The following is a 23,743-nucleotide window of genomic DNA, read 5'->3' on the forward strand; positions in this document are numbered from 1 at the left end:
CAGGTAATAGTGGAGAGATGGGAAGCACAGTTCTTGATTGAGACAGTATTGAATTTATCTCACTTGTCAAATGGCAGGATCTAAAATCTCCTTTGACTGGCAGCGTTAGAGAAGAAATTCAGAAATGCCAGGTCACTGTAGACTCTACCCTTCCATGAAGTGTTTTGCATTCTTCTAGCCAATCAAATCGTATCACCTGAACCTCTTTATTTTTTACTTATTTACTTTATTTTTTGGGTTCATATTTGACCAACTGAACCTTTAAATACTTCCCTAAAAACAAACTGTTGTCTTGAATCCTTTAAACTGTTCAAAATACAAAACTTTAATGTTTCTCACCCTTTAAACTGTTCAAAATACAAAACTTTAATGTTTCCTCTGATAACATTTTCAGCAAGCAGTCTTTGCTACGTTGTCCTGCTGTCTGCCTCTCTCTTGACTGGCACCTGATATTGTTAGAGAATAAAGAAGACTTGTTCATGCCACCTTTATACAGTTAACCACCAATGCCTGATCCTCAATAGGGGCCATTATTTTTGTGTATTATCAGCACAAGGAGAGGTAGTACACTGGCTGAAAGCATGGGCGCTGGAATTAGGTTGCCCACATTCAGATGGTTGCCTCACCACCGTATGGCTGTGTGACTTTGGGGAAGTTATTTTTGAAATTTAAATTTAATTCCTTTTCAAAGTAATACATGTACATAATTTTTAAAAGTACATAATTTAAAAAATTTTTAAGACCATAAGCTTATAGGAAAATTATAGTCCTCTGCTCTATCCCATCCTTAATGTCTACTCCCCATAACAATATATATATTATTACATTATATATGTATATAGGTGTGTGTATATATACACACATATATATTATCCCTGTTATATATATTATATATATAATATATATTATTCCTGAAAGTTTATATATATATATACACACACACACACACATACACACACACACACACACACACACATTTTTTTTTTGAGACATAATCTTGCTCTGCCACCAGGCTGGAGTGCAGTGGTACAATCTCAGCCCACTGTAACCTCCGCCTCCTGAGTTCAAGCAATTTTCGTGCCTCAGCCTCCCGAGTAGCTGGGATTACAGGCATGTGCCACCATGCCCCGGCTAATTTTTTTGTATTTTTCCTAGAGACTAGGTTTTACCATGTTGGCCAGGCTGGTCTCAAACTCCCGGCATCAAGTGATCCCCCTGCCTTGGCCTCCCAAAGTGCTGGGATTACAGGTGTGAGCCACTGTGCCCTGCCCATAACAATAATTTTTAACTTAACTGTTTAATCTGTTTTTTAACTCTGTGTTTCTAAATAACATGTTTAGACTGCTTTTTATGGATTTTTTTTCCATTTTAAGTATTATCCATTGACTTCCTATTAAAGAAGATGAAGATTTAGCTTTCTAACCCACTGCCATCCCATAACACACACACAATTTCTCTCCTGTTCCTCTTTTCACTCACTCTTTTCTCCTATTCCTCCCACATAATTTTGATTCAACTACTTTTTAATATTTACGTAATTATCAATATTATATAAGATTATTCTCAGTTGAGCCTTATAATATACCATGATTATGTTTCCTTTCTTACACATCTTTTTGTTTTTCCTAGAGTTAATGATTGCCTCATTTTTCCCATTGGGTTAGTTTTCTATATATCTCATTATACAGCCCCAAACCCTTCCAGAGCTATAAAAGGGTTATATGTTTGCTGTGTTGCTGTGTTTGAGCACACTTATCTCAGTATATTATTTTTTCTTTCTCTGAAAGCTTTTAAGACTTTTTCCTCATCCACATTGGACTCACATTTCATGACTACATGCCTTCTTTTGGATCTTTTTTCTTACATTGTCCTGAACACCCTATTTGCCCTTTTAATCTGGATTTTTTTTTCCTTTGATAATTTCTTTCCCTCCATTTTCTCTGTTTCTCCTTTGCAGTATTCTTATTAATTGAGTGTTGGTACTTCTAAATTGATCTTCTGATTTTCTTATCTTTTTTTCCCCTCTATTTCCTGTTTATCCTCTGTCTGCACTACTTTCTAAGAGATTTCTTAAACTTTTTAAAAACCTTCTTTTGAATGGTTAATTTCTGTTGTCATAGTTCTCATTTCCAAGAGTTTGTTCTCTGCTCCCTCCCCACCAAAAAAGAGCATGTTCTCTGAATATAGATAATGATTCTTTATATGATCTTGTTTCGTAGATATATTTTTTAACTCTGCACGGCATTAATTATAGATTTTAGAAAATTTTCTTCTGATTCCCACACTGTTTTTGTTTCCTCTTTCTTTTGTTTGCTTATTTTATTCTCTTTAGGTTAGAAGCTTCCTTTACTGTCTGGTGTTCATTAGCTATTCATTCCTATTTAAAACGAAAGCACTAAAAAACTAATTGGAAAGCTGGAGGGCAGGGTAGAGACTATTGAATGTGGGCTTCTCTATAGGCTGAAAAGAGGCAAGTCCAGCATTTTCACTGGCAGATCCCCTGATCCTTAAATGTCATATCTGTAGTTATTTTCTCTTGGACTAGTCATTTCCCCTAGAGAGAATCCTCTAGCCTCCTGCTTTGGGGCGGGGAGTGGAGGGTGGTATAAGCATGTACACCAAGAATCTGGGAACTAAGGGGAAATGAAGACCTGACCTGAGATTTCTTCAGTCTGTTAATTCACTTAGTAATTGTCCATCAGTTTTTGAGCTTCTAAAATGTTATTAATGGTGATTGCCTCTCTCCTACTCTCTTTGCCCTTATGAATCTGTATTTTTATTCCTTTACTATCATTTTAGTTGAGTGTAAAGAAGGCAATAAATGTGTATGTTTGATTTACCATATTTCTGGGCAAGTTATTAATATTTAACCTCTCTGTGTCTCACTTTATTAATCTGAGAAATGGAAGAAAATAACAGTCCCTATCTCACAGAACTGGTGTTAAGAAGTCAGAAAAAAAAAGAAGTAGTCAGAAACCCATTTATGACTTAACTCTGTGTTTGGCACACAGTATGCATTAAGAAATGTTCGCTGCATTCTTGGTAGTAGTAATAAATTATAAAAATGTCTGATGAAGTGTTGTCACAAATGAGCCAAGCATATCAATCAGTGAAATAAGTCAAAAACAGTCTTTCTACCCCATCTCTTTGAGGTAAAATGTTAATATCCATTTCAGGGAAATAGAAGAAAAATGATAACCTTAGCTTGATATCAAGATTTATTTTTTTAAATGACATTAGTTAAAACTAATGCTTTTCATGAGATCTGAAATGAGTTCCAATTGGCTAAGTCAGTAGAAACCTTACAGCAAACGAAATTGTTATTCATTTAATATTTGGAATTTGCAACTGTTTTAATCAATTAATTATGTTTCTGCATTCTGTGAATTAAGTAAACCTGAAATACAATTAACTGTAGTTAATAGCCTTTGTGGAGTTGCTTCTTTCATTTTATCAACAGATATTAAGCACTCTTGGTATGAACTGTGGTCCCTGAGCTTTCTGCCTATATCAAAAGCAAACAAACAGTATCAGAAACATCTAAGAGATCTCACTGGGCCTCAGGTGCAACATGAAAATAATGGAATAGGTGAACTGGTCCACTCAGCTCTCAAATGTGATTCTATCATTTTTATAAGCACCAGTATTTTTTAAGCCCTGACTCAAATCCGTAATCCATTTCCAGAAGTGCTTATTTGTACATATAAAACACCCACATTGAGCACATGCACAGTCTGTGAACACTGCATTCGATAAATTACCCAATGTTAGTCACATCCACTCTGATAGAAAGAGAGGTAGCTAAGATATCAAACCTTTAAATATTTGATCTGTCCAAAAGGTATTTTACCTTAGTGACTATCCTTTAAGTGTCCAACTTTAGGCAGTGGTATTCAGTCTGAATCATCTAATGACCAAAGACAAGCAGAATAGTGATCGTGGATAAAAAGAGCTTAAAACACAACATACACACACACACACACACACACACACACACACACACACACACCAGTGAATCTATCAAGGAAGAATTACAAACGTTCATTTTAGATTTCTTAGAAAAATTAGATTCAAGCAGTGACTTCCACCTGCCTCTCATTTTTGCTTTGAGAAATCAAAGTAATTCTCAATTATGCTATAGTCACAGCTAAGAATTTTACTTCATACTTGCTTGCTCTCAGATGTAGGTTCCAGATATTTGGTGATCTTAGAATTGTGTAAACTTAGATTCAGAAGATTCACAAGCTGGAACCTAGATTCTAATTGATAAATCAAAGGTAAAATGTTAAATAAATAATACTAGGCAGAAAGCTTCTTGAGGGCCAGCAGTCACCCTCATCTAGCCCAACTCAACTACCCTAATCCCCTGTACATGGTTGTGGGACAGAACAAGTAAATAAATAATAAACTTTCAGAAACTTCAAGCATTGCTCATTAGAGCAAATTTATAAAGAAATCATTCTTCAACATGAATGAATCCCTTCCATACAGATGTGTCCCTATACTTAATTATCTTGTACTTAGTTCATATATGTTCTTTTTTTTTTTTTTTTTTTTTTTTTGAGACAGAGTCTCGCTCTGTTGCCCAGGCTGAAGTGTGGTGGCGCCATCTCAGTTCACTGCAAGCTCCACCTCCCGGGTTCATCCCATTCTCCTGCCTCAGCCTCCCGAGTAGCTGGGACTACAGGCGCCCGCCACCACGCCCAGCTAATTTTTTGTATTTTTAGTAGAGACGGGGTTTCACCATGTTAGCCAGGATGGTCTGGATCTCCTGACCTCGTGATCCACCCGCCTCAGCCTCCCAAAGTGCTGGGATTACAGGCATGAACCACCACACCCGGCCTATATGTTCATTGTTTATCTCCCTTACTTTAGTTTTTGAGGCCAGAGACCAGGCCCTCACTCTCACACCCATAAGAATGTCTAGCACAACCACAGGCACAGAATAAGTGCGGATTCATGCAAATCAATTATGTGATTAGCAAACATGGTCATTGCACATGTCCTGTGTTCTACAGCAGGCTTGGCCAAGTGGGACCCAGCAGATCTTGCTTCCCCCAGCATGGCAGCAGCTGACTGGAGTGGCCACCCACACATCAGTGCAGCACGCCACCGTCATTCCTGAGACCATGGCAGGCACCCAGCAGTTGGCGGACTGGAGGTAAGCAGGAAACCCCTCTAGGGTGAGTGGGTGTGTCTGGGATGAGAGGCATGTCCACTGCAGACACAGGGCTGCCAGGCCGGCCTATACTTGAATTCTCTGGTTTGTAGAGAGCTTTTTAAAGCTTTTAAAAATATTGTGTGGACTATGAGTGCAGTGTAACAAGAAGCAATTTTTAAATAATATACCAGGATACAAGAAAACCTGCTTCATTAATTTATGCTCAGTTGTCATTCCCACCCAGAATTCAGTTATATCATTTAATCATCAGTGTAATTCACCAGACTTGGTTCTGGATGATGTTTGGTAGTTTCTCAGAATTAACTTCCACATTCAGAAAACAAAGGTCTGTCACCAGTGAAAGAATGCAGAAGAGGGTCCCCAAAGCCCTAAGCAATTCTAGAAAGTGTTCTGAAGATGTTTGAGATGGGGGTACTCTAGAGTCTATCTGACCTCCCAGGGGAAGGTTTGACAGAATGGGGTTTATTTGGAAGGGTAAATGCTGGCATATTTGTTCAGGGTGCCTCTTCAGTTAATAGGCATATCTTACAGATTAGAGGCTACTTCCCACACACCCGAGAGGCATCCACCTGCCTGCCTGCCAGCACTGCATACCCTCTGCATCTGTTTCCAGAACTCTTCCCTGTCCAACTCATGATTTCCTCACAGATGCACTCCTCTGTTATTTTTATGGCTAGATACCCTTGTACCTTCCCCCCAACACCACCACAATGGCCCCCTTCACCAGTGCAGAGCCAAATGGCAGCCCTCCAAGTTGTCCCCAACTCCTCACGGCCCTTTTGGACTATCTCTCATTCTGCACGAATATCAGGGCAGGTCACTTCCCTCAACCCCCTGACAGCCTCCATATCACCCAGGGAGCCTCCCACAGTTCTTATTCTGACCTACACGGCTATTGTGAATTAAAGTCTCTCAGGGAAAAGTAGAAAGGTGGTGATATAAGCCCCCAGTCAGACCCCTACTGCAGCTTCCTCCATTCCTCCACTTCATTTTCTGCCTAGTACAGAGTATCTGGGCCCTTCCCCACAGTCCCACTCACTTCCCCACTGGCAACACCTTCATGCCACCACTGCACTCCAGCCTGGACGACAGAGTGAGAATCCATCTCAAACAGCATAGAGCTGAGTTCAATCCTGGCTCTGCATGACCTGGGGCAAGTTAACCTGTATGCACCTCAGTTCCTTCTTCAATAAAGGGATAGTAATGCCTACTTCACAGGATTGTTGGGAGGTTTAAATTGAGGTAAAATACAAAGCACTTGGCCTATATTTAACATGTACCATCGCAGTGCCTGGTACATGACAGGCATTAAATAAACCCGTCATATTCCCTCCCCACTATCACATCGGCCCATGCTCAGCAAGATCGCCTTTCCTCCTCCAGTTCATTAGGAGCAGCCAAGTGGAAAGCTGTCTGACCAACTGGGTTTTTTTTTCCCTCGCCCCTTTTTCTCCTAAAAGACCACACACGTAACATATTCCTATTTTCCCCCTTTGTCTTTCAGCATTTATAGCTCATCTAATTTCAGAAATACACATACACTTACTAATTCCTACGTATTTCTTATTCCTCCTCCCTCCTTCCTTTCTTTTTGGCGTCTCTTACCTACTGACCACAGAAGACATCCACAGCCAGCATACTCTCTTCCTGGTCTCTCTCCATGTCTTGTGTGAGCCAAAGAATGTCTATTATTGTGGATAGATATCTAATATCTAATATCTATAAGAAACAGAGGTACCAGTGCTGGGCCTGACTCAAAGGAGAAGGAATGCCATCTGTCTATGGGAGAAAGAGCTACAACAAAATAAAGAAGCCATAATATCAGTTTCTTGGCTCACGTCTGTAATCCCGGCACTCTGGGAAGCCGAGGCAGGCAGATCACCTGAGGTCAGGAGTTTGAGACCAGCCTGACCAGCATGGCCAAACTCAGTCTCTACTAAAAATACAAAAATTAGCCAGGCGTGGCAGTGCACACCAGTAATCCCAGCTACTCAGGAGGCTGAGGCAGCAGAATCGCTTGAACCCAGGAGGCAGAGGTTGCAGTGAGCTGTGATCGTACCACTGCACTCCAGCTTGGGCAACAGAGTGAGACTCCATCTCAGAAAAAAGCCGTAATGAGTTTCTAAAGTCCATGTAAATGCCCAGAAGACGCTATCAAAATCCCTACAAAAGTATTCATCTACTTCTTTTTTTTTCCTATTCATCCTTTTCCCCATGTTGCAACAATAGGTTCTTATAATTTTTTTAAATTCAAATGAATTATCCTTTAGCTCTGAATTTTATTATGTGTTAAATGAGCTCTTATGGGCAAATCTGTGAGTCAGTCACCACCTTTAACATTTCTGTGGGAAAACAAGGCTTTGAGCTTCATACAACCCAGATTATAAGAATTTTGAAACATAACCCATTTTTAGGATGAGGGCTGTCAGTATTTCTATCATGACTTAGTAATTTTGATTTAATACCAACTTTATACTTGTCTAGTCAACCTTCAGTTAATCTAATTGTTCATTCAGCAAGCGTGTAATTAATTGATCAGCTGCTACATGCCTGAGCATTGTTCTAGCCACTGAGGTAATTCAAAAGAACGTTAACACTTCCTAACACCAGAAGCATATGGCTCCCAGGCTTCAAAGTTTGTTTTTCACGTAAAGTACAATTTCTTCATTAATAAAATGGTATTGCTAAGATATCCTGCCTTCATCACAGAGTAGAATAAAATAACCCATTGATGACACTTTGTAAATTCCACTTTTTCTTCATTTAAAAATTATTTTTATAAAATTAAGGTGAAACCTTTTTTTTTTTTTTTTTTTTGAGACAGTGTCTTGCTCCGTCACCCAGGCTGGAGTGCAGTGGCACCATCTCGGCTCACTGCGGCCTCTGCCTCCCAGGCTTAAGTGATCCTGCCACCTCTGCCTCCCAAGTAGCTGGGCCCATAGGTGCACACCACCATGCCCGGCTAATTTTTTCTATTTCTGGTAGAAAGGGGGTTTTGCCATGTTGCCCAGGCTGGTCTCGAACTCTTGAGCTCAAACCATCAGCCTGCCTTGGTCTCCCAGAGTGCTGGGATTACAAGCGTAAGCCACCATGCCTGGCCTGTAAATTCTAAAATAAAATATTGTTCAGGATAATCACCTACGTGCTCAGGGACTTTAAAAGTTGGAGGAAATATTTATCTCCTGTCCCTAGAACTTAAAAACTCGGAGCCGGTGCACTTGGCATTCTTCCCACTTGAAAGTCCTCTTTCTCACTCACAACCAGTTGTGTTTCTCCTACTCCTTATGAGTAGAAGAAACCCACTCGATGAGCACACATGGCCAGGCTCATCCCTTTAGCCGTGAAACAGCTAGTGAAATAACCAACTGCAGTCAGCGTTTAACTGGGGAGGAAGCTTGATCTTACAGAGGAGCTCTGCTTTTAGAACACCTCTAAGGCACCTTGTTGTCCTGGCTCCCTTTCAGGAACACGCATGCTCACGGAAGCCATTACAATCCCATCATGCAGCAGCCTGCGCTATTGACCGGTCATGTGACCCTTCCAGCAGCCCAGCCCTTAAATGTGGGTGTAGCCCACGTGATGCGGCAGCAGCCAACCAGCACCACCTCCTCCCGGAAGAGTAAGCAGCACCAGTCATCTGTGAGGTAGGTGTTGAGAGCCACCCTAGGGAAGAGAAATCCCAGGAGATGTGAGGGCTAAAGAAACGTAGTTTAGGATTAGGGAGTATCAGCACCCACTCTGAACATGGGACAGTTGCATGGGACGGGGGCACTCCTCTTCCTGCAGTGGTTAGCAAAACATCCCGTACCACATGGACTGGCCTAGGGTTTGCAGGAAGCACTTGGTTTAAGACCGTGGTAATAGTGTAGGGATGGATGCAACGGAATCTTGCAGTGGGCAAGAGAGATTGGGCTTAACTCCATACAGTATGGGCAAGTGAAAATTTATAGCCAAGGCAGGGTTGGAGAGTGTCGGTGGATGGGAAGTTACTAAGAGGAAGCATCAGGGGTAAGGGAGATTCTGCCTAAGCTGACCTAACAGGATTCTTGCTAATGACAGGCCCAGGTGATCAGACATCACACCTGGAGGCTGAGGAACCTAATCAGATATCAAGGGTGATCAGATATCAAGGATGGTGGGTTCTTGCTAAACTGACTGAGCAGGGTTTTTTGCCAAAAGGAGATTGTACAGCAGAGTGCACAGTTAGACCTAGGAGAAGCTTCACAAGCCTGGCTAAAGTTTGGTGAAGCAAATGATCTTTTGTCATTTTCTACTTGTCCAGAGAACACTCAGCCTCACCTGAAGTTTCATTTTGGAAACAATTTACCATAATACTTGTTTAAAAATGTTTTAAAATGTTGAAGGTGTTAAAAAATGTTTTAAAAATACTAAAGAAATGTGCTTTCTTTGTATCTAAGATCAGAAGTTTAACTGATATAGCACCTTGCTTAAATATAAGCAATAGCTTGTTTAATACCAGACACTAACCAGCAGAACACGAATCTTTCCCATTCCCTTTAAATCCATTCTCATCTCAGTGAACACTTTAAAAAATCAAGGTCAACAAAAGGCTGCATGCTGTATGATTCCATTTATATGGCATTTTGGAAAAGGCAAAACATAGAGACAGAGATCGGATCAGGGCTTGCCAGAGACCAGTAGGAGAGGAGGAGATTGCGAAGAAGCCTAAGGGAAAAAGCTCTAAGTCTGGATTGTAGTAGGGGGTTATGACTGTGCATTTGTCAAAACTCATCAAACACTTCAAAGGGAGAAATGTTACTATATGTCAGTTATACCTTAATAAACCTAACTTGTTAAAAAATAGAGATTTCCAAGCCAGACAGAGAGAGTGAGAGAGAGATCGTGTGACTCTCGTGATTGCTCCTACATCTCTTCCTAATGGCACAGCTTTGAGGTGCTTAATTGCTTATTTGTGATAAGTTAATCAAGAGAAATCCGGTTTACAAAATGTCTAGTGGTTTTGGTTTTCTGCTTCCTCATATAACCGGATACCAGAAACTAGGCCTTCTTCTTTTCATTCTCATTCAAAAATTCATCCAAGGGCTGAAGTTGTCATCCTTCAAGATTCCTTTTTTGGGTGTTTCTGACAACTCAGGAAAATTTATCTCAGATCATTGGCAGCTTTCCAGAACGCTTTTGTGTGGCAGCCTTGTGACAGCTCACCCATGTCATTATTAGACTGGGTGGCAACAAAGTCCACTGTCTCAATCCTCATGGGCTGTCATGTCCAGCAAGGTCACATGGAACACTAGTCTGTCTCAGGACTGAGCGTAGCATCTTTGTGGTTCACCTTGGCTGAGTAGGGGCAGTAAGAACCCTTAGCCTCCCAAGCTGTTTAGCAAGTCCCTCCTTTTTGTCTACTTACCACCCAGCTGGCCTCACGAAGGCTCATTGCCAGTGCATTTCAAGATCGATATAATTATAGTGAAAGTTATGTATTTGCTTATTTTTAAGACCAATGCCTTAGGCAAAACAGTCTGAAAGAACAGTAGTCTCTCCCTTGTTGGTGATGTGGCCAGGCGTACTTTTCCTCAACAATGCCAAGTGGAGATATTAAAACCATTGGTAGTGAAAAACATAATCTTAAAATCGTAATGTATTAGCAACAACAAATACATAGGTTTATAGTAAGTACAAACAATGGTACAATCTTACCAGTGAAACGTATTACCAGTCCCTAGGAAGGAGCAAGCAATGTATCTGGCACTAGCTAGATAGAAAAATAAATCCACCTTTATTGAATTATTTTCATTTTACTGCCATCCCTTTAGCTAGAAGGTGCTAGAATCTCTAAAGACATATAAAAGTCTGAGTTTCGTTATACATTGGCGTTAGTCCCTCACTGCATAGATACTACAGGTTGAGCATCCCTAATCCAGAAATGCAAAATTGTCCCCAAATTCAGAACTTTTTGAGGATTGACATGATGCCATAAGTGGAAAATTCCACACCTGACATGTGGTCTCAGTCAAAACTTTGTTTCATGCACAAAATTATTTTAAAATAATGTATAAAATGACCTCAGGCTATGTGTATAAGGTGTATATGAAACAGAAGAATTTTGTATTTAGACTTGGGTTTCATCCCCAAGATATCTCATTATGTATATGCAGATATTCCAAAATCTGAAAAAAAACAAAAATCCAAAACACTTCTGGACCAAGCATTTCAGATAAAGATGTTCAACCTGTGCCAGAGTCAGTGAGGATCTAATGGGGAGGGGAGAAAGTATTTTTCCCCTAAAGTTACCAAAAATCACATTGGTTAATTTAGTAAGGAATTTCAAGTTGATCAAAATTAAGATTAAAAGGTCTCTTTTTAAGAGTGCTTTTTCCTCTTACACTTTTCCAAATTTTCTATTACAATTTAGACTGAGCCTGCCATGAGGCTCCACGAGACAAAATCCAGAAAAATCATTTTTAAGGTTTTTAGCAATTATATGCACACAGATATTTTTGATGGTCATGTTCTTTTTCCAGAGGAGGAAAGAAGGAAAACTGAACCATTAGTCACCAAGGTTAGGTCCTTTAGATCCTGAAACTCTTGGCCGGGTGCAGTGGCTCACGCCTGTAATCCCAGCACTTTGGGAGGCCGAGGTGGGTGGATCACGAGGTCAGGAGATCGAGACCATCCTGGCTAACACCGTGAAACCCGTCTCTACCAAAAATACAAAAGATTAGCCGGGCGAGGTGGCGGGTGCCTGTAGTCCCAGCTACTCGGGAAGCTGAAGCAGGAGATTGGCGTGAACCCGGGAGGCGGAGGTTGCAGTGAGCTGAGATCGCGCCACTGCACTCCAGCCTGGGCGACAGAACGAGACTCTGTCTCAAAAATAAAATAAAATAAAATAAATAGATCCTGAAACTCTTAAGGAATAAATGTTTCAGTAGAATAACCATTAGCAAGGAAACCAAAGCTTGATGTGGCAAACACCAGTTCTTCCACCACCCCCAAAACAAGACTTAAGTACCTTTGAAGGGATGACACAAGACAGAGCTCAGAAGTAGGGCCTTGACCCTGAAGGCAAGGGACTGTGTTGGAGCAAACACAATTGGAATCCTGGCATGACATCTGCTCCTACAAGACCTGTAGAGACTGGGGCACAAGAGCCCCCTCCCTGCTCCGAAAGCCCTGGCTGCTCCCTTTGTCCTGCTGGGAGCAGGCATGTAGATCCAAACCAGAGCCCAGAGAAGGCCTGTGTAGCTGCTCACTGAATGATCCCATTCCCAGTCACAGATGGAGACTCATTGTCCAGCCGCTGACTTGTTTTACAGAGATTTGGCAAAGCAGGTGTTTCTAGGCAATTGGGCTCCTTCGAAGGACTTGTGGGGCCTGACCTTCCTCTGTGTGCGAGTGTGGTTTTCTCATTACAGAAATGTCTCCACCTGTGAGGTGTCCTCCTCTCAGGCCATCAGCTCCCCACAGCGATCCAAGCGTGTCAAGGAGAACACACCTCCCCGCTGCGCCATGGTGCACAGTAGCCCGGCCTGCAGCACCTCGGTCACCTGTGGGTGGGGCGACGTGGCTTCCAGCACCACCCGGGAGCGGCAGCGGCAGACAATTGTCATTCCTGACACCCCCAGCCCCACGGTCAGCGTCATCACCATCAGCAGTGATACGGATGAGGAGGAGGAACAGAAACACGCCCCCACCAGGTGAGGCGGTGCCACCTTAGCCTTCCAGGAAGGAGCCGGGAGGGTTTGCATTGTGTGTGGATCTGACCATCTTCCATCATCAAACATAAGGATCCCTCTCTTCTGACCCCTAAAGTTTGGTTTTGCCATCTACTGTGGTCCTAAAGTTATTTCAAGAGAATGTCAAACAGGTTTTCCATAATTGTTTAAAACCAAAATAATGTTGAATCACTTTGGTCTTAAAAAATAATTATAGGCCCTATACATTTGGGGAACTTGAGACCATAAAAATCAGGCACACAATGCCAGTGTATTTCATCCTCTGTAAGTTTAAAAGTCTCTGCCTCAAGCTAGTGAATTTATTCCCAGTTGGTCAGGATACTTCTCTGACATTGCCTTGGCTCACTCAGAAGACGAAGTAATTGTCCAATTAATCAGAAATTTCCCTGTGTCTGATTAACCTAATCTTTCAAAATTGCCAGTTGGCTCTTCACCCAGAGAGCATTACTGTTTATCCCAAAGTAATAATAATTCATTTTAGTCTTTGTGTGCTTCCTGGGGAGAGGGAAGAAATCTTTATTGTATTTACAAAACTATTAACCCTGGCGCCAGAGCCTCTTTTTCTGTACTGCCCAGCCAGACTTCAGTAAAATGTGGTTTTTGTTTGGGCCACTAAGCTCACGTTCTGAGCAACCCTTCTAGAACAGTTGTCTTCCTGGCCTTCTGCACCCCTAGAGTCCCTGTGGCCTTGTAGAGCCCAAAATCTCATGACTCCACCCTACTGGCTCCTTTGCATTGGGACCGAGAGCCAGGGAAGGGAGGCCTGCCCCTCCCAAGCCCAGCGCTGCCCATCAGCACGCATCCCGCAGCGGGATGTGAACTCTAATTCACAATTAGGCTCGAATTATTAATTCCTGATTGGATACAATGTAACTAATTAGTAATCACAAATCCTTTGATTAGATAATAAATTCTCACCTTTGAAATCATTACAAAATGTATAGAGAGACTGATGAAAACATTCTCATTATAACTATTCCTGCATGGGACATTCCCTTCCGTCTTTTTAATGAAGTCCAGTGGTTTTAGTTTGTTGCCAGGTGGGGTTAGTACATGTCTCTTTCAAGTGTCCTCTTCCCACCAATTAGGTACAGCCTAATTGTCATTGTCTTTTGGAGAAGAATGTAGTGGAGCACTTGTGGCCGTAGCATTGTGCCAGGTGCCAGAGGGGACCCAGGTCAAAGTTCCAGGCACAGCACTGAATACGTTGGCAGCCCAGGACTGCCTTACTCCCCATCTGCGTAGTCCAGAACTGGCCTCAGGTCCCTTTTTAATGACAGCCTCAAGTTGAGTCAATGGGCCATTCTCTACAGTGCCCCACCCCACCACCCAGGAATACTGTCGGTTCAGTCCTCGAGTGGGCTCAGTGGTCTCTTCACAAAGGGGATGGCCCTGCCCAGCCCCAGACCAAAGCCTGGCCTGGAGCAGCCACCCACACGTGGGTAGCCTTGGTCATCAGAAGGGCCTAGCAGCCTTGCCCAGCCCTTTGCCACAAATGGAGGAAAGCAAAAGCAATTTAAAATCTGACAATCAGCTAGATTGGAATCTCATTCCTAACGTATGAGATCTGAGTTGACATAGACTCTCAACATCTGTGCCCAGGAGAGAATTGAATAGCGTGTCTGAGAAGGAGGATGAGAGAGCCGTCTCTCCACCAATCAGACAGCTGACAGGGCTGAAAGTGGAACGCAAAGCCCGAGCATGTCCCTGCCTCCGTGGCAGCCCCTAAGGCCCCCAGAAGGAAATGATAGAACCAAGAGGCTGGGCAGCAGATGAGGACCTTCATGAGAACAACTCAAAGAAACCTAGGAGTGGGAGCCAGGTGCACAGGTGAGGGACAGCCACAGACAGTAGCAGTGGCCACTGAGTCCCACAGCATCCTGCAGTGAAGAGTGGCAGGGACTGCCAGCCTGCCAGGGTCATGAAAATGTGCCGGACACATCAGGCTGAATAGGGAAGCTGCAGACTGAGGCTAAGGAGTCATCCAAAAGACTTCAGCTGTCTGCAGTTGTGACTGGGAGCTCCCAGAATAATGTTTTCTAGAGAGATCCAATGGCTATTGCCTTAGAAAATGTCTTCACACTCAAGAAGGTAGGAAAGTGTATTTGAGTCTGAGTAGGATAAAACAGAAACCAGTAGCTGTTTTATTTATAGAGAAACCACTGTGTAATTGTGATCACATTATTGTGACTACATTTTGGAATGAGAAAAAAAAATGTAGGGAAATATGATTACTTGTTCTTAGAAGTCAGAATTATCATAAAATTTAACACAGTCGGTATTTATTGGCCCCACTAGTGTAAGATATTATGCTGGGAACTGCAGGTGTTACATAAATAAGGTAGACAGTCTGTGTCCTCTTGAGGTTTGCAGGGTAATAAGCAAGACGAAACACATACAAATCATTATAACACAAAACAGAGTATCAGTCCCATAAAAATGAGCAAAGTACCATGGGGGACTCAAAGGGAAAAAGCTTAAGGGAATAGCAGGGGAGGGGGCTTTGAAGGCTAAAGGTCTCGCAGGTCCACACCGTAGAGGAGGTGGGGTTGCAAATTCAAGTGAGGGGATTGATGGGGCAGAGCCTCTGCGGCAGGCGAACAGGATCAAGAGCCCTGTGCAGGAGTTTATCCAAAAGGGGCTTCAGGATGGGAAGGGGGTTGGGGAGGGATCTCCCCTTAGATGGGGGTGGTCAGCTTTGTCAGGAGATACTGAGGGGCTCAAGGGGAAGCATCAGTCCTGGGAAAACAAGGATGCACCCCCAAGTGCAGCCACATGGAGGGGTCACCTGGTCCCTCTCCAGCTGAAGAGCTTCCCCAGCCCTTCTGTGTCCCAGCTGGAGCAACGGAGACCTTCCCTCCTACATGTTGATCATCCTCGTTCCCAAGCCTGATTTCTCCTGTGCTGTGGGCATGTTGATTCCCACCTTCTGTGTTCCCAGCCTCGTTTTCTATTTGCTACTTACCCCAGTGCCAGTCCTGTAACTTTGCCTGAAATACTGGTTAATTCCCCTAACATGGCTCAGCCTCAGCTTGGCAGCCAGAGTCAGGCAGCCAATGACCTTCAGACGGATGGCAGTGCCTCCACCACCAAAGGGGCTTTTAGACCTGATTGAGGGTGTCACTAAACCTCTAGGACTAGATGATACAGCCTAGAATTTTTAAAAGAAGGCCAAGGCAAAATCATTATTCCTGACCCCATGTATGTGGCACTGTTAGTTGCACAGCAGATGGCTGGCTAGCAGCTCCACTCGTGAGAACTCCAGGGCATGTTGCAGGCAGATGCTGGGAGACGCTGAGCTAAAGACGGGAAAATCATAGCAAACATACACCGGATGTTGTACCCGCACTAGCTCCTCCGTCATTTGATGGGGCACGCGAGGCTGGTATTCCTATTCTCATTTGATAGATGAAGACACTGAGGCTCAGGAAAGGTAGGTGACTCACCCAAATTGATAAAGGTTCTAAATAGCAGAGTTGGGACTCAGGTGCCATGCTCTTGAAGAAATGGCAAACTTAATAACCGGCAAAAAATAACTGATTTCAGTCATTCATTCAACAAATACAAATTCCATCCTGCTCCCTCCCGTGACTACCACCATGCCGTGGTGGCACCCACTGTGTGCAGAGCACCATGCCAGGGCCACAGGGAGTCTAGAGTGTTGTCCACTGAGCCCCCTCTTGGTGCTGGGCGTTTGTCAGGGTGCTGGAGCCATGGCACTGAGAAGGGCAGAGTCAGCTCTTTTAAAAGTAGGAAGGTCAGGGAAGAGCCAGGGACTCCTTTTCAGTGAATTACTGTGGACTAGGGGACTCTGGTCATGGCTAGAGAATTGGCCAAAAGATGAGACAAACAGATATTGTTCTGGGTCCCCCAGGATTCAGTAGTAGAACTGGTCTTCTTTTAAATATTTATAGACAATTTTGATTAGAAAAGCATTTAATTGTCTACACATACTGAACAAGCCATCTTTTCTCTCCTGGACTCTCTTGGACGGTTTATAGGTACACGTCTCCTGATCCAGAACTCCTGCTAACCTTACCTTGTGCTGAAATGGTCTTGTAAAGGCTGTAGCATACAACCTTTAGTCATTAGGGTAATTTTTTTTTTTTAGTAAGAACTGGAGACAGTGTCTCACTATGTTGCCCAGTCTGGTCTTGAACTCCTAGGCTCAAGCAATTCTCCTGCCTTGGCCTCCCAAAGTATTGGGATTACAGGTGTGAACCACCATGCCTGGCCAAGAGTAATTTTTTAAGTGTGTAAACCAAAGTGGCTTGTGTCAACTGATCAGCTAGAAATGATTTTGTCCAGCTCCATTATTCACTCTTGTATTCACTCATTGAGTTACCTGGATGTTTCTGGTGGGTGGGTTGTTTTGCTTCGGTCATCAAGGCCCTCCTGCAGGCTGCACTTTACTGTGCCTGTGTAAGCAGCCACTGTTTCAGCCACCGTTACCAAAAATGAAAACTTTAAGAAAAATGATTCATAAATATCACTCAGTATTTTAGATGTAGAAACAGTTACTTAGGTCACTCTTAACATGTTTATATATAAAAAAAATTTGACCTGAAATGTTTTCCTTCTTTATACTAAGATGAAAGTCTAGAGAAATTATTATAGATAAAGCAAGGTTAGAAAACTGATAAACTGCTGCTCAAATTACTTTGACCTGAAAAATTAACATCCACTTAACAGAGGGAGCAAAACCCACACACACTCATTTATTATTTTATGGGCAAAAAACCCAAAGTGGGATTAGCCTCCATGGCTACCTATAACCATATAGCTTGCTCCATCCTGCCATTGGTTGAGAACCTACTTACAGCCAATCTCCTGCCGTGCTTATGGGGACGTGGGAATCAGGCTTGAGTGAAGGAACAAAGGAACCCAAACACACAGTGCCATTTGAAGGAACTTTGGTGTCTCTCCATTTTGAGTACAATACATCCCCAGTTGAAAGCTACTTCAGTCATGTGACTCACCTGGAGAGATGATGGAAGGATCTTTTGTCCAGCTGACTTTGCCACACCCTCTTTACAGGGCTCCATTTAAGACACTCCAGTGGGTTGAGTGGAATGGTTTAGGGGTGTATTTTGAAGAAGAGACACTCCACCCTACTGTCCTCAGCTGCTGTCACATTACAAAGCTGTCACTGATGTGCCACAGCTTCCTGGTTTGCTCCTGGCTTTCCACAGGGAAGAGGGAGGAAGAGGGGTGGGAGAGGGTTGGATACCATAGGGCAGAGTGGTGCTCAGTGGATAGATTGAAGGTGATTTGGAGAGATGAGTCCTAATCACCCAGGCCAGTTGGGAAGAGAGAGACTGGGCTTCAGAAGAAGATGGAAGGAGAGCAAACACTTCCTTCCGCTGCATCTGATGGGACAAGGATGAGGTGACTACTCCTGGCTCCTTCCATGACCCTGTTTCTGATTTCTCTAGAAAGTAGTCATCTAAAAAATGATCTTACTGGTGATATATGTGTGTTTATATACACACGTGTAGACATAGACATAGACATAAATATGCAGATAATACAATTTGAAAGGAGGAGCCAGGCATGGTGGCTCACACCTGGAATCCCAGCACATTGGGAGGCCAAGGTGGGAGGATCACTTGAGGCCAGGAGTTTGAGACCAACCTGGGCAACTTTAGCAAGACCCTGTCTCTACAAAAAAAATTTTTAATTCCCCAGGCACAGTGGCACGTGCCTGTAGTCCCAGCTACTTGGGAAGTGGTACCAGCAGTGGCACGTGCCTGCATTCCCAGCTACTTGGGAAGTGGTACCAGCAGTGGCACGTGCCTGTAGTCCCAGCTACTTGGGAAGTGGTACCAGCAGTGGCACGTGCCTGTAGTCCCAGCTACTTGGGAAGTGGTACCAGCAGTGGCACGGGCCTGTAGTCCCAGCTACTTGGGAAGTGGTACCAGCAGTGACACGTGCCTATAGTCCCAGCTACTGGGGAAGCTGAGATGGGAGGATTGCTTCCACCCAGGAGTTCGAGGCTGCAGTGAGCTCCGCTCACACCACCATACTACAGTCTGGATGGCAGAGTGAGACCCTGCCTCTAAAAATAATAATAATCATTTGAATGGAATGTATGTGCCATATTAAAATGAAGATTTTTTTTCTCTCTGATGACTGTAAGTCAGCAGGTATCAGGAAGGAACACAGTGGTCTGGAGGCACACTGGAATTACCAGCGTGAGCCACTGTGCCCAGCCAAAAGTAGTCATATTCTTTACCACATCATCTTTCCATGATGATTAAAGGAGATAACACATATAAAGCACTTTAAGCCGTAGGTTAGTATGCATGCAATAAATGTTACCTGTACTTAATAATCAGCATCATAGTAATAGAACATATAGCATTGACTATGAAATCAGAAGGGTGAAAGAAGTTATTGGAGGAGATGAGTTTTGACCCTGGTCTTGAAGGATGAAATTGACTCATATTAGCAAATAGAAATCAGAGACACATTCCAGATAAGACCCTACAGGGAAGGGGTCACAGGTTATATCTGATCTTCTCCCAGTGTTTTCTCCTTTAGGGATTGCTTTACTTTTTAGCTCCATATTTGTTTTCATCATTTTGAAATGATGAAAATTATCTATTGCCATGACAACATAATGCAATTGTGAACTCTGTCAGCTTTGTTCTTTATTCAGAAGTGACGTTCTTTCAAGCCCATTTCAGCAAATATTTCTCATTCTGCTCCTATTGCTATGTCTCTCACTTGCATTAACCAACTCATAATGGGATTGATAAGCTGTCAATAATAATTAGATGCAATCATGGAACGAATCCCAGTAGTATCGATAGATACGAGCCTAAAGAATCTGCAGTAGTCATCTCAAATATGTGCTCATTTCTAAAGTGACTCATTTCACAGCTTCCCATTAGTTCTCTAATCTGCATAGTGTGTTCAGGTAGAGCGCAGAGCTTTCTCACAATGGAAGAGATGAAAAACAGCTAGCAAATGAATTCACCTTCTGCGAATAAATGTGCCACTTGTAAATCCAAAAAGGTAGGCAAATCAGCATCAAGCCGTGCCGTACATATTTGCTCATTAAGCTAGGGGCTCCCCAGCTACAACAAAGGGATGGGACCCGGGAAGGGTTTATAAAGGTTTTATCCCACACTCCTTGTAGATAACTAGACGCTGACATGCAGATTCTTCAGTCTCTTTGGTGGGAGGCTCATTACCTGTTGGGTTTCCATCAAGTAGATGGCCCTCAGTTCTCACAGGTCACCCAGGCCAAGCTGTCCGCTCTCACAAGACTCATGCCAGAAAGCCATTCTTCAGTGATAAGAAGCTCAGTGACTCATGAAGTGGCTATTGTGTCTTGAGATAGTTCTAGTTAGAAAATTCTTTTTCACGTTAAGCTGAAGCTTCTCCACAATTTCCACATTTGAGTGAAGAGCTCCAAATATGCCCAATTGGAATTTTACTCGAGGACAGATTACAGTTTAGCCAAAATTAGTGTGTGTTTTTGTCTTTTTGTTTTTTTTTTTTTTTAAATTGCTCATTTTCTAAACTACTCAGATCCTAAGGAAGATATGATCAGCAAGAACTGGCCAGATCTGGGTCTATATGTAAAGTACATCTACTAAAAGGATCTCTTTCCTCCCCAGATTAGGGCTAGACCATTCCTATTTGAAAATGTCTCTAGGAATCTTTCAGAGATCCTCACAATGGCTCCTTTAATGCCATGAGTAATCTCTCTCAATGAGTTTCGGAGCAGGTTGGAGCTGGATGGATGTTACAGGTTATCCAGGACACTGTCCAGAGCCACACCAGTAAAGGAACATCAGAGCTAGGACCCAGCGCCAGCTCCCAGGACACATTCGGGAGTCAGCCTCCATCCTCACCTGGGGTCCTCTGCCCACAGAATGTGCACCTGCAACAGAACATGTCTGTGTTTCGTGAAATGACCAGAGGCATGTTCATCATTCAGGAGTACCTGTGCCTGAAACTGAGAGTGAAGGGCAGGGCAGCACCATCTCCTCCTCACCTCCCCTCAGGAACCAGCAGCTGCTCCCAGTCATGGCTCCCACCTCTTCCCCTGGCCCTCAAGCACTTTGAAACAGTGCCGGGTGGGAGGAGTTCCCTTATTACACAAGAGACTGCAGCAGACCAGTTGTTTCCCATTACTCCCCACCACTCATCCCAGAAGACAGCTGCAGGTTTCACTGCCCTTGTCTTGTTAAGGCAGCTCTCCTTCCTTCCTGCTCCCTCCTTGTCCTCAGCCTCCTGTGTCTCCCTGCTCTCAGATCCCTCCTCCCTACCTCCTAGCTCAGAGACCTCCTGGAGTCCCACTTCCTAATTCTTTTTTTTTTTTTTTTTTTTTACTTAATTTATATTTATAAAATATGTTGAGATACTGTTTTTTGTTGTTATTGGTAGACAGCAATCTTTTTTTTCTTTTTAAGACGGAAAAAAAGTTGTGTCACCCAGGCTGGAGTGTAGTGGTGCGATCTCAGCTCACTACAACCTCACTTCCCAGGTTCAAGCAATCTCCCACCTCAACCTCCCAAGAAGCTAGGATTACAGGCATGTGCCACCACAGCCAGGATTTTTTTTTTTTTTTTTTTTTTTTTTTTTTGCAGCAGTGGAGCGTGGTGGGCAGAGTCTCCCTGTCGCCCAGGCTGGAGTGTGGTGGTGCGATCTCCACTCACTGCAACCTCCACCTCCCATGTTCAAGCGATTCTCCTATCTCAGCCTCCCTAGTAGCTGGGATTACAGGTGCACACTGCCACGCCTGGCTAATTTTTGTATTTTTAGTAGAAACAGGGTTTTGCCATGTTGGCCAGGCTAGTCTCGAACTCCTGACCTCAAGTGGTCCGCCCACCTTGGCCTCCCAAAGTTCTGGGATTACAGGTGTGAGCCACCATGCCCAGCAGATTTTTTATTTTTAGTAGAGACAAAGTTTCACCATGTTGGCCAGGCTGGTCTCAAACTCCTGACCTCAAATGATCTGCCTGCCTTGACTTCCCAAACTGCTAATTACAGGTGTGAGACACCGTGCCTAATTATTTTTATTTATTTTTAATTTTTTTTTTAGAGTGGGGGTCTCTTTGTCACCCACACTGGAGTGCAGTGACATGACCACAGCTCACTGCAGCCTCAAACTCCAGGGCTCAAGCCATCTTCCTGCCTCAGCCTCCTGAGCAGCTAGGACTTAGAGGCGCACACCACCATGCCTAGCTAATGTTTTTATTTTTGTAGAGATGGGATCTCACTGTGTTGCCCAGGCAGGTCTCAAATTTCTGGCTTCAAGCAGTCCTCCCACCTTGGCCTCCCAAAGTGCTGGGATTACAGGGGTGAGCTAACGCACCTAGCTCCCACTTTGTAATTCTTGTACTGGATGTCAGTGCCCTCCCACTCTCTAGGTGTCTCTGCTGAGCCCTGATGTACAGCTGCAAAGTGCCCAAGACTCTCAATCTCTTTTGCTTTTTTTTTGTTGTTGTTGTTGTTGTTGTGAGACGGAGTCTTGCTTTGTCGCCCAGGCTGGAGTACAATGGCACAATCTTGACTCACTGCAACCTCTGCCTCCTGGGTTCAAGTGATTCTCCTGCCTCAGCCTCTGAGTAGCTGGGATTACAGGCACCTGCCACCACGTCCGGCTAATTTTTGGTATTTTTAGTAGAGACGGAGTTTCACCATGTTGGTCAGGCTGATCTCGAACTTGTGACCTCAGGAGATCCACCCGCCTCAGCCTCCCAAAGTGCTGGGATTACAGGCATGAGCCACCTCACCCGGCCTGGACTTTGTTTTTGATGGAGATGTAATTCATGTACCATACTGTACAGTTCACCCGTTGAATGTGCACAATTCAGTGGTTTTAGGCTGTTAATTTTTAATTGTAAAATATATATAACAAATTTGACATTTCAACCATTTTTAAGTGTAAATTCAGTGACATTAATTATACTCATAATGCTGTATAGTCATCACCATTATCTATTTTCAGAACTTTTCCATTGCCCCAACCAAAAACTATACCATTAATCAGTAACTTCCCACTCTCCTCTCCCCTAGCCCCCAACCTCTAGTAACCTCTAATGTATTTTCTGTCTGTATGAATTTGCCTATTCTAGATATTTCATATATGTAGACTCAAACAATTTGTCCTTTTGTGTCTGGTTTATTTCATTTAATGTTTTCAAGATTCATCCATATTGCAGCATGTATCAGAACTTTTTTTTTCTTTTTTTTTTTTTTTTTGGAGACAGGGTCTCACTCTGTCACCCAGGCTGGAGTGCAGTGGTGTGATCATAGCTCCCCGCAGCCTCAAACTCCTGGGCTCCCACCTCAGCCTCCCAAACAGCTGGGACTACAGGCACACACCACCATACCTCGCTTATTTTTTTAATTGTTTGTAGAGATGGGTTCTTCCTGTGTTGCCCAGGCTGGTCTTGAACTCCTGGCCTCAAGCAGTCCTCCCACCTCAGCCTCCCAAAGCACTGAGATTACAGGCATGGTCCACCCCTCCCAGCATTCATTCATTTTTATGACTGAATAGTATTCCACTGTATGGATACACCACATTTTCTATCCATTCACCAGTCGATGGACATTTGGGTCGTTTCCACCTCTTGGTATTTTGAATAGTGCTGCAGTGAACATTGGCTTACCTGTATCTGAGTACCTGTTTCCAATCCTTTAAGTACGTACTTAGGAATGGAATTGCTATATGGTAACTCTGTGTTTAGCTTTTTGAAGAACAAGCATATGGACATTTCACATTTAAACTGTCATAACTGGGAGGTGTGGGTCTGTATTAATTAAAATTTATCTACTTTAAGTTAACGTGAAGAGCCGTAAATATATGCAGCCAATTCATTCCTCACCT

At 43.3% G+C, this 23,743-nt stretch overlaps 1 protein-coding gene and 1 long non-coding RNA gene across 11 annotated transcripts in view; one reads left to right on the plus strand and one right to left on the minus strand.

Annotated features, from left to right (window-relative positions):
- The window catches only part of LOC105471291 (homeodomain interacting protein kinase 2), a 220,021-nt gene that overhangs the window by 171,474 nt on the left and 24,804 nt on the right, over positions 1-23,743 (plus strand). For 8 of the 10 annotated variants that reach the window (XM_071094373.1, XM_071094379.1, XM_071094375.1 and 5 more), the window contains 3 exons: positions 5,019-5,161; positions 8,647-8,826; positions 12,574-12,855. In XM_071094373.1, the coding sequence (XP_070950474.1) occupies positions 5,019-5,161; positions 8,647-8,826; positions 12,574-12,855 (605 nt within the window). The remainder of the gene's footprint in view (positions 1-5,018; positions 5,162-8,646; positions 8,827-12,573; positions 12,856-23,743) is intronic. The other 2 variants (XM_071094372.1, XM_071094378.1) reach the window with 1 other exon arrangement.
- On the minus strand, positions 313-8,618 carry LOC105471289 (uncharacterized). The gene is made up of 3 exons (XR_981058.3): positions 8,588-8,618; positions 3,851-3,907; positions 313-446 (listed from the first exon to the last, which is right to left on the minus strand). It is a non-coding gene; the product is annotated as an uncharacterized lncRNA (long non-coding RNA).

Source organism: Macaca nemestrina, chromosome 4, assembly GCF_043159975.1.
Source record: "Macaca nemestrina isolate mMacNem1 chromosome 4, mMacNem.hap1, whole genome shotgun sequence".
Lineage (NCBI taxonomy): Eukaryota > Metazoa > Chordata > Mammalia > Primates > Cercopithecidae > Macaca > Macaca nemestrina.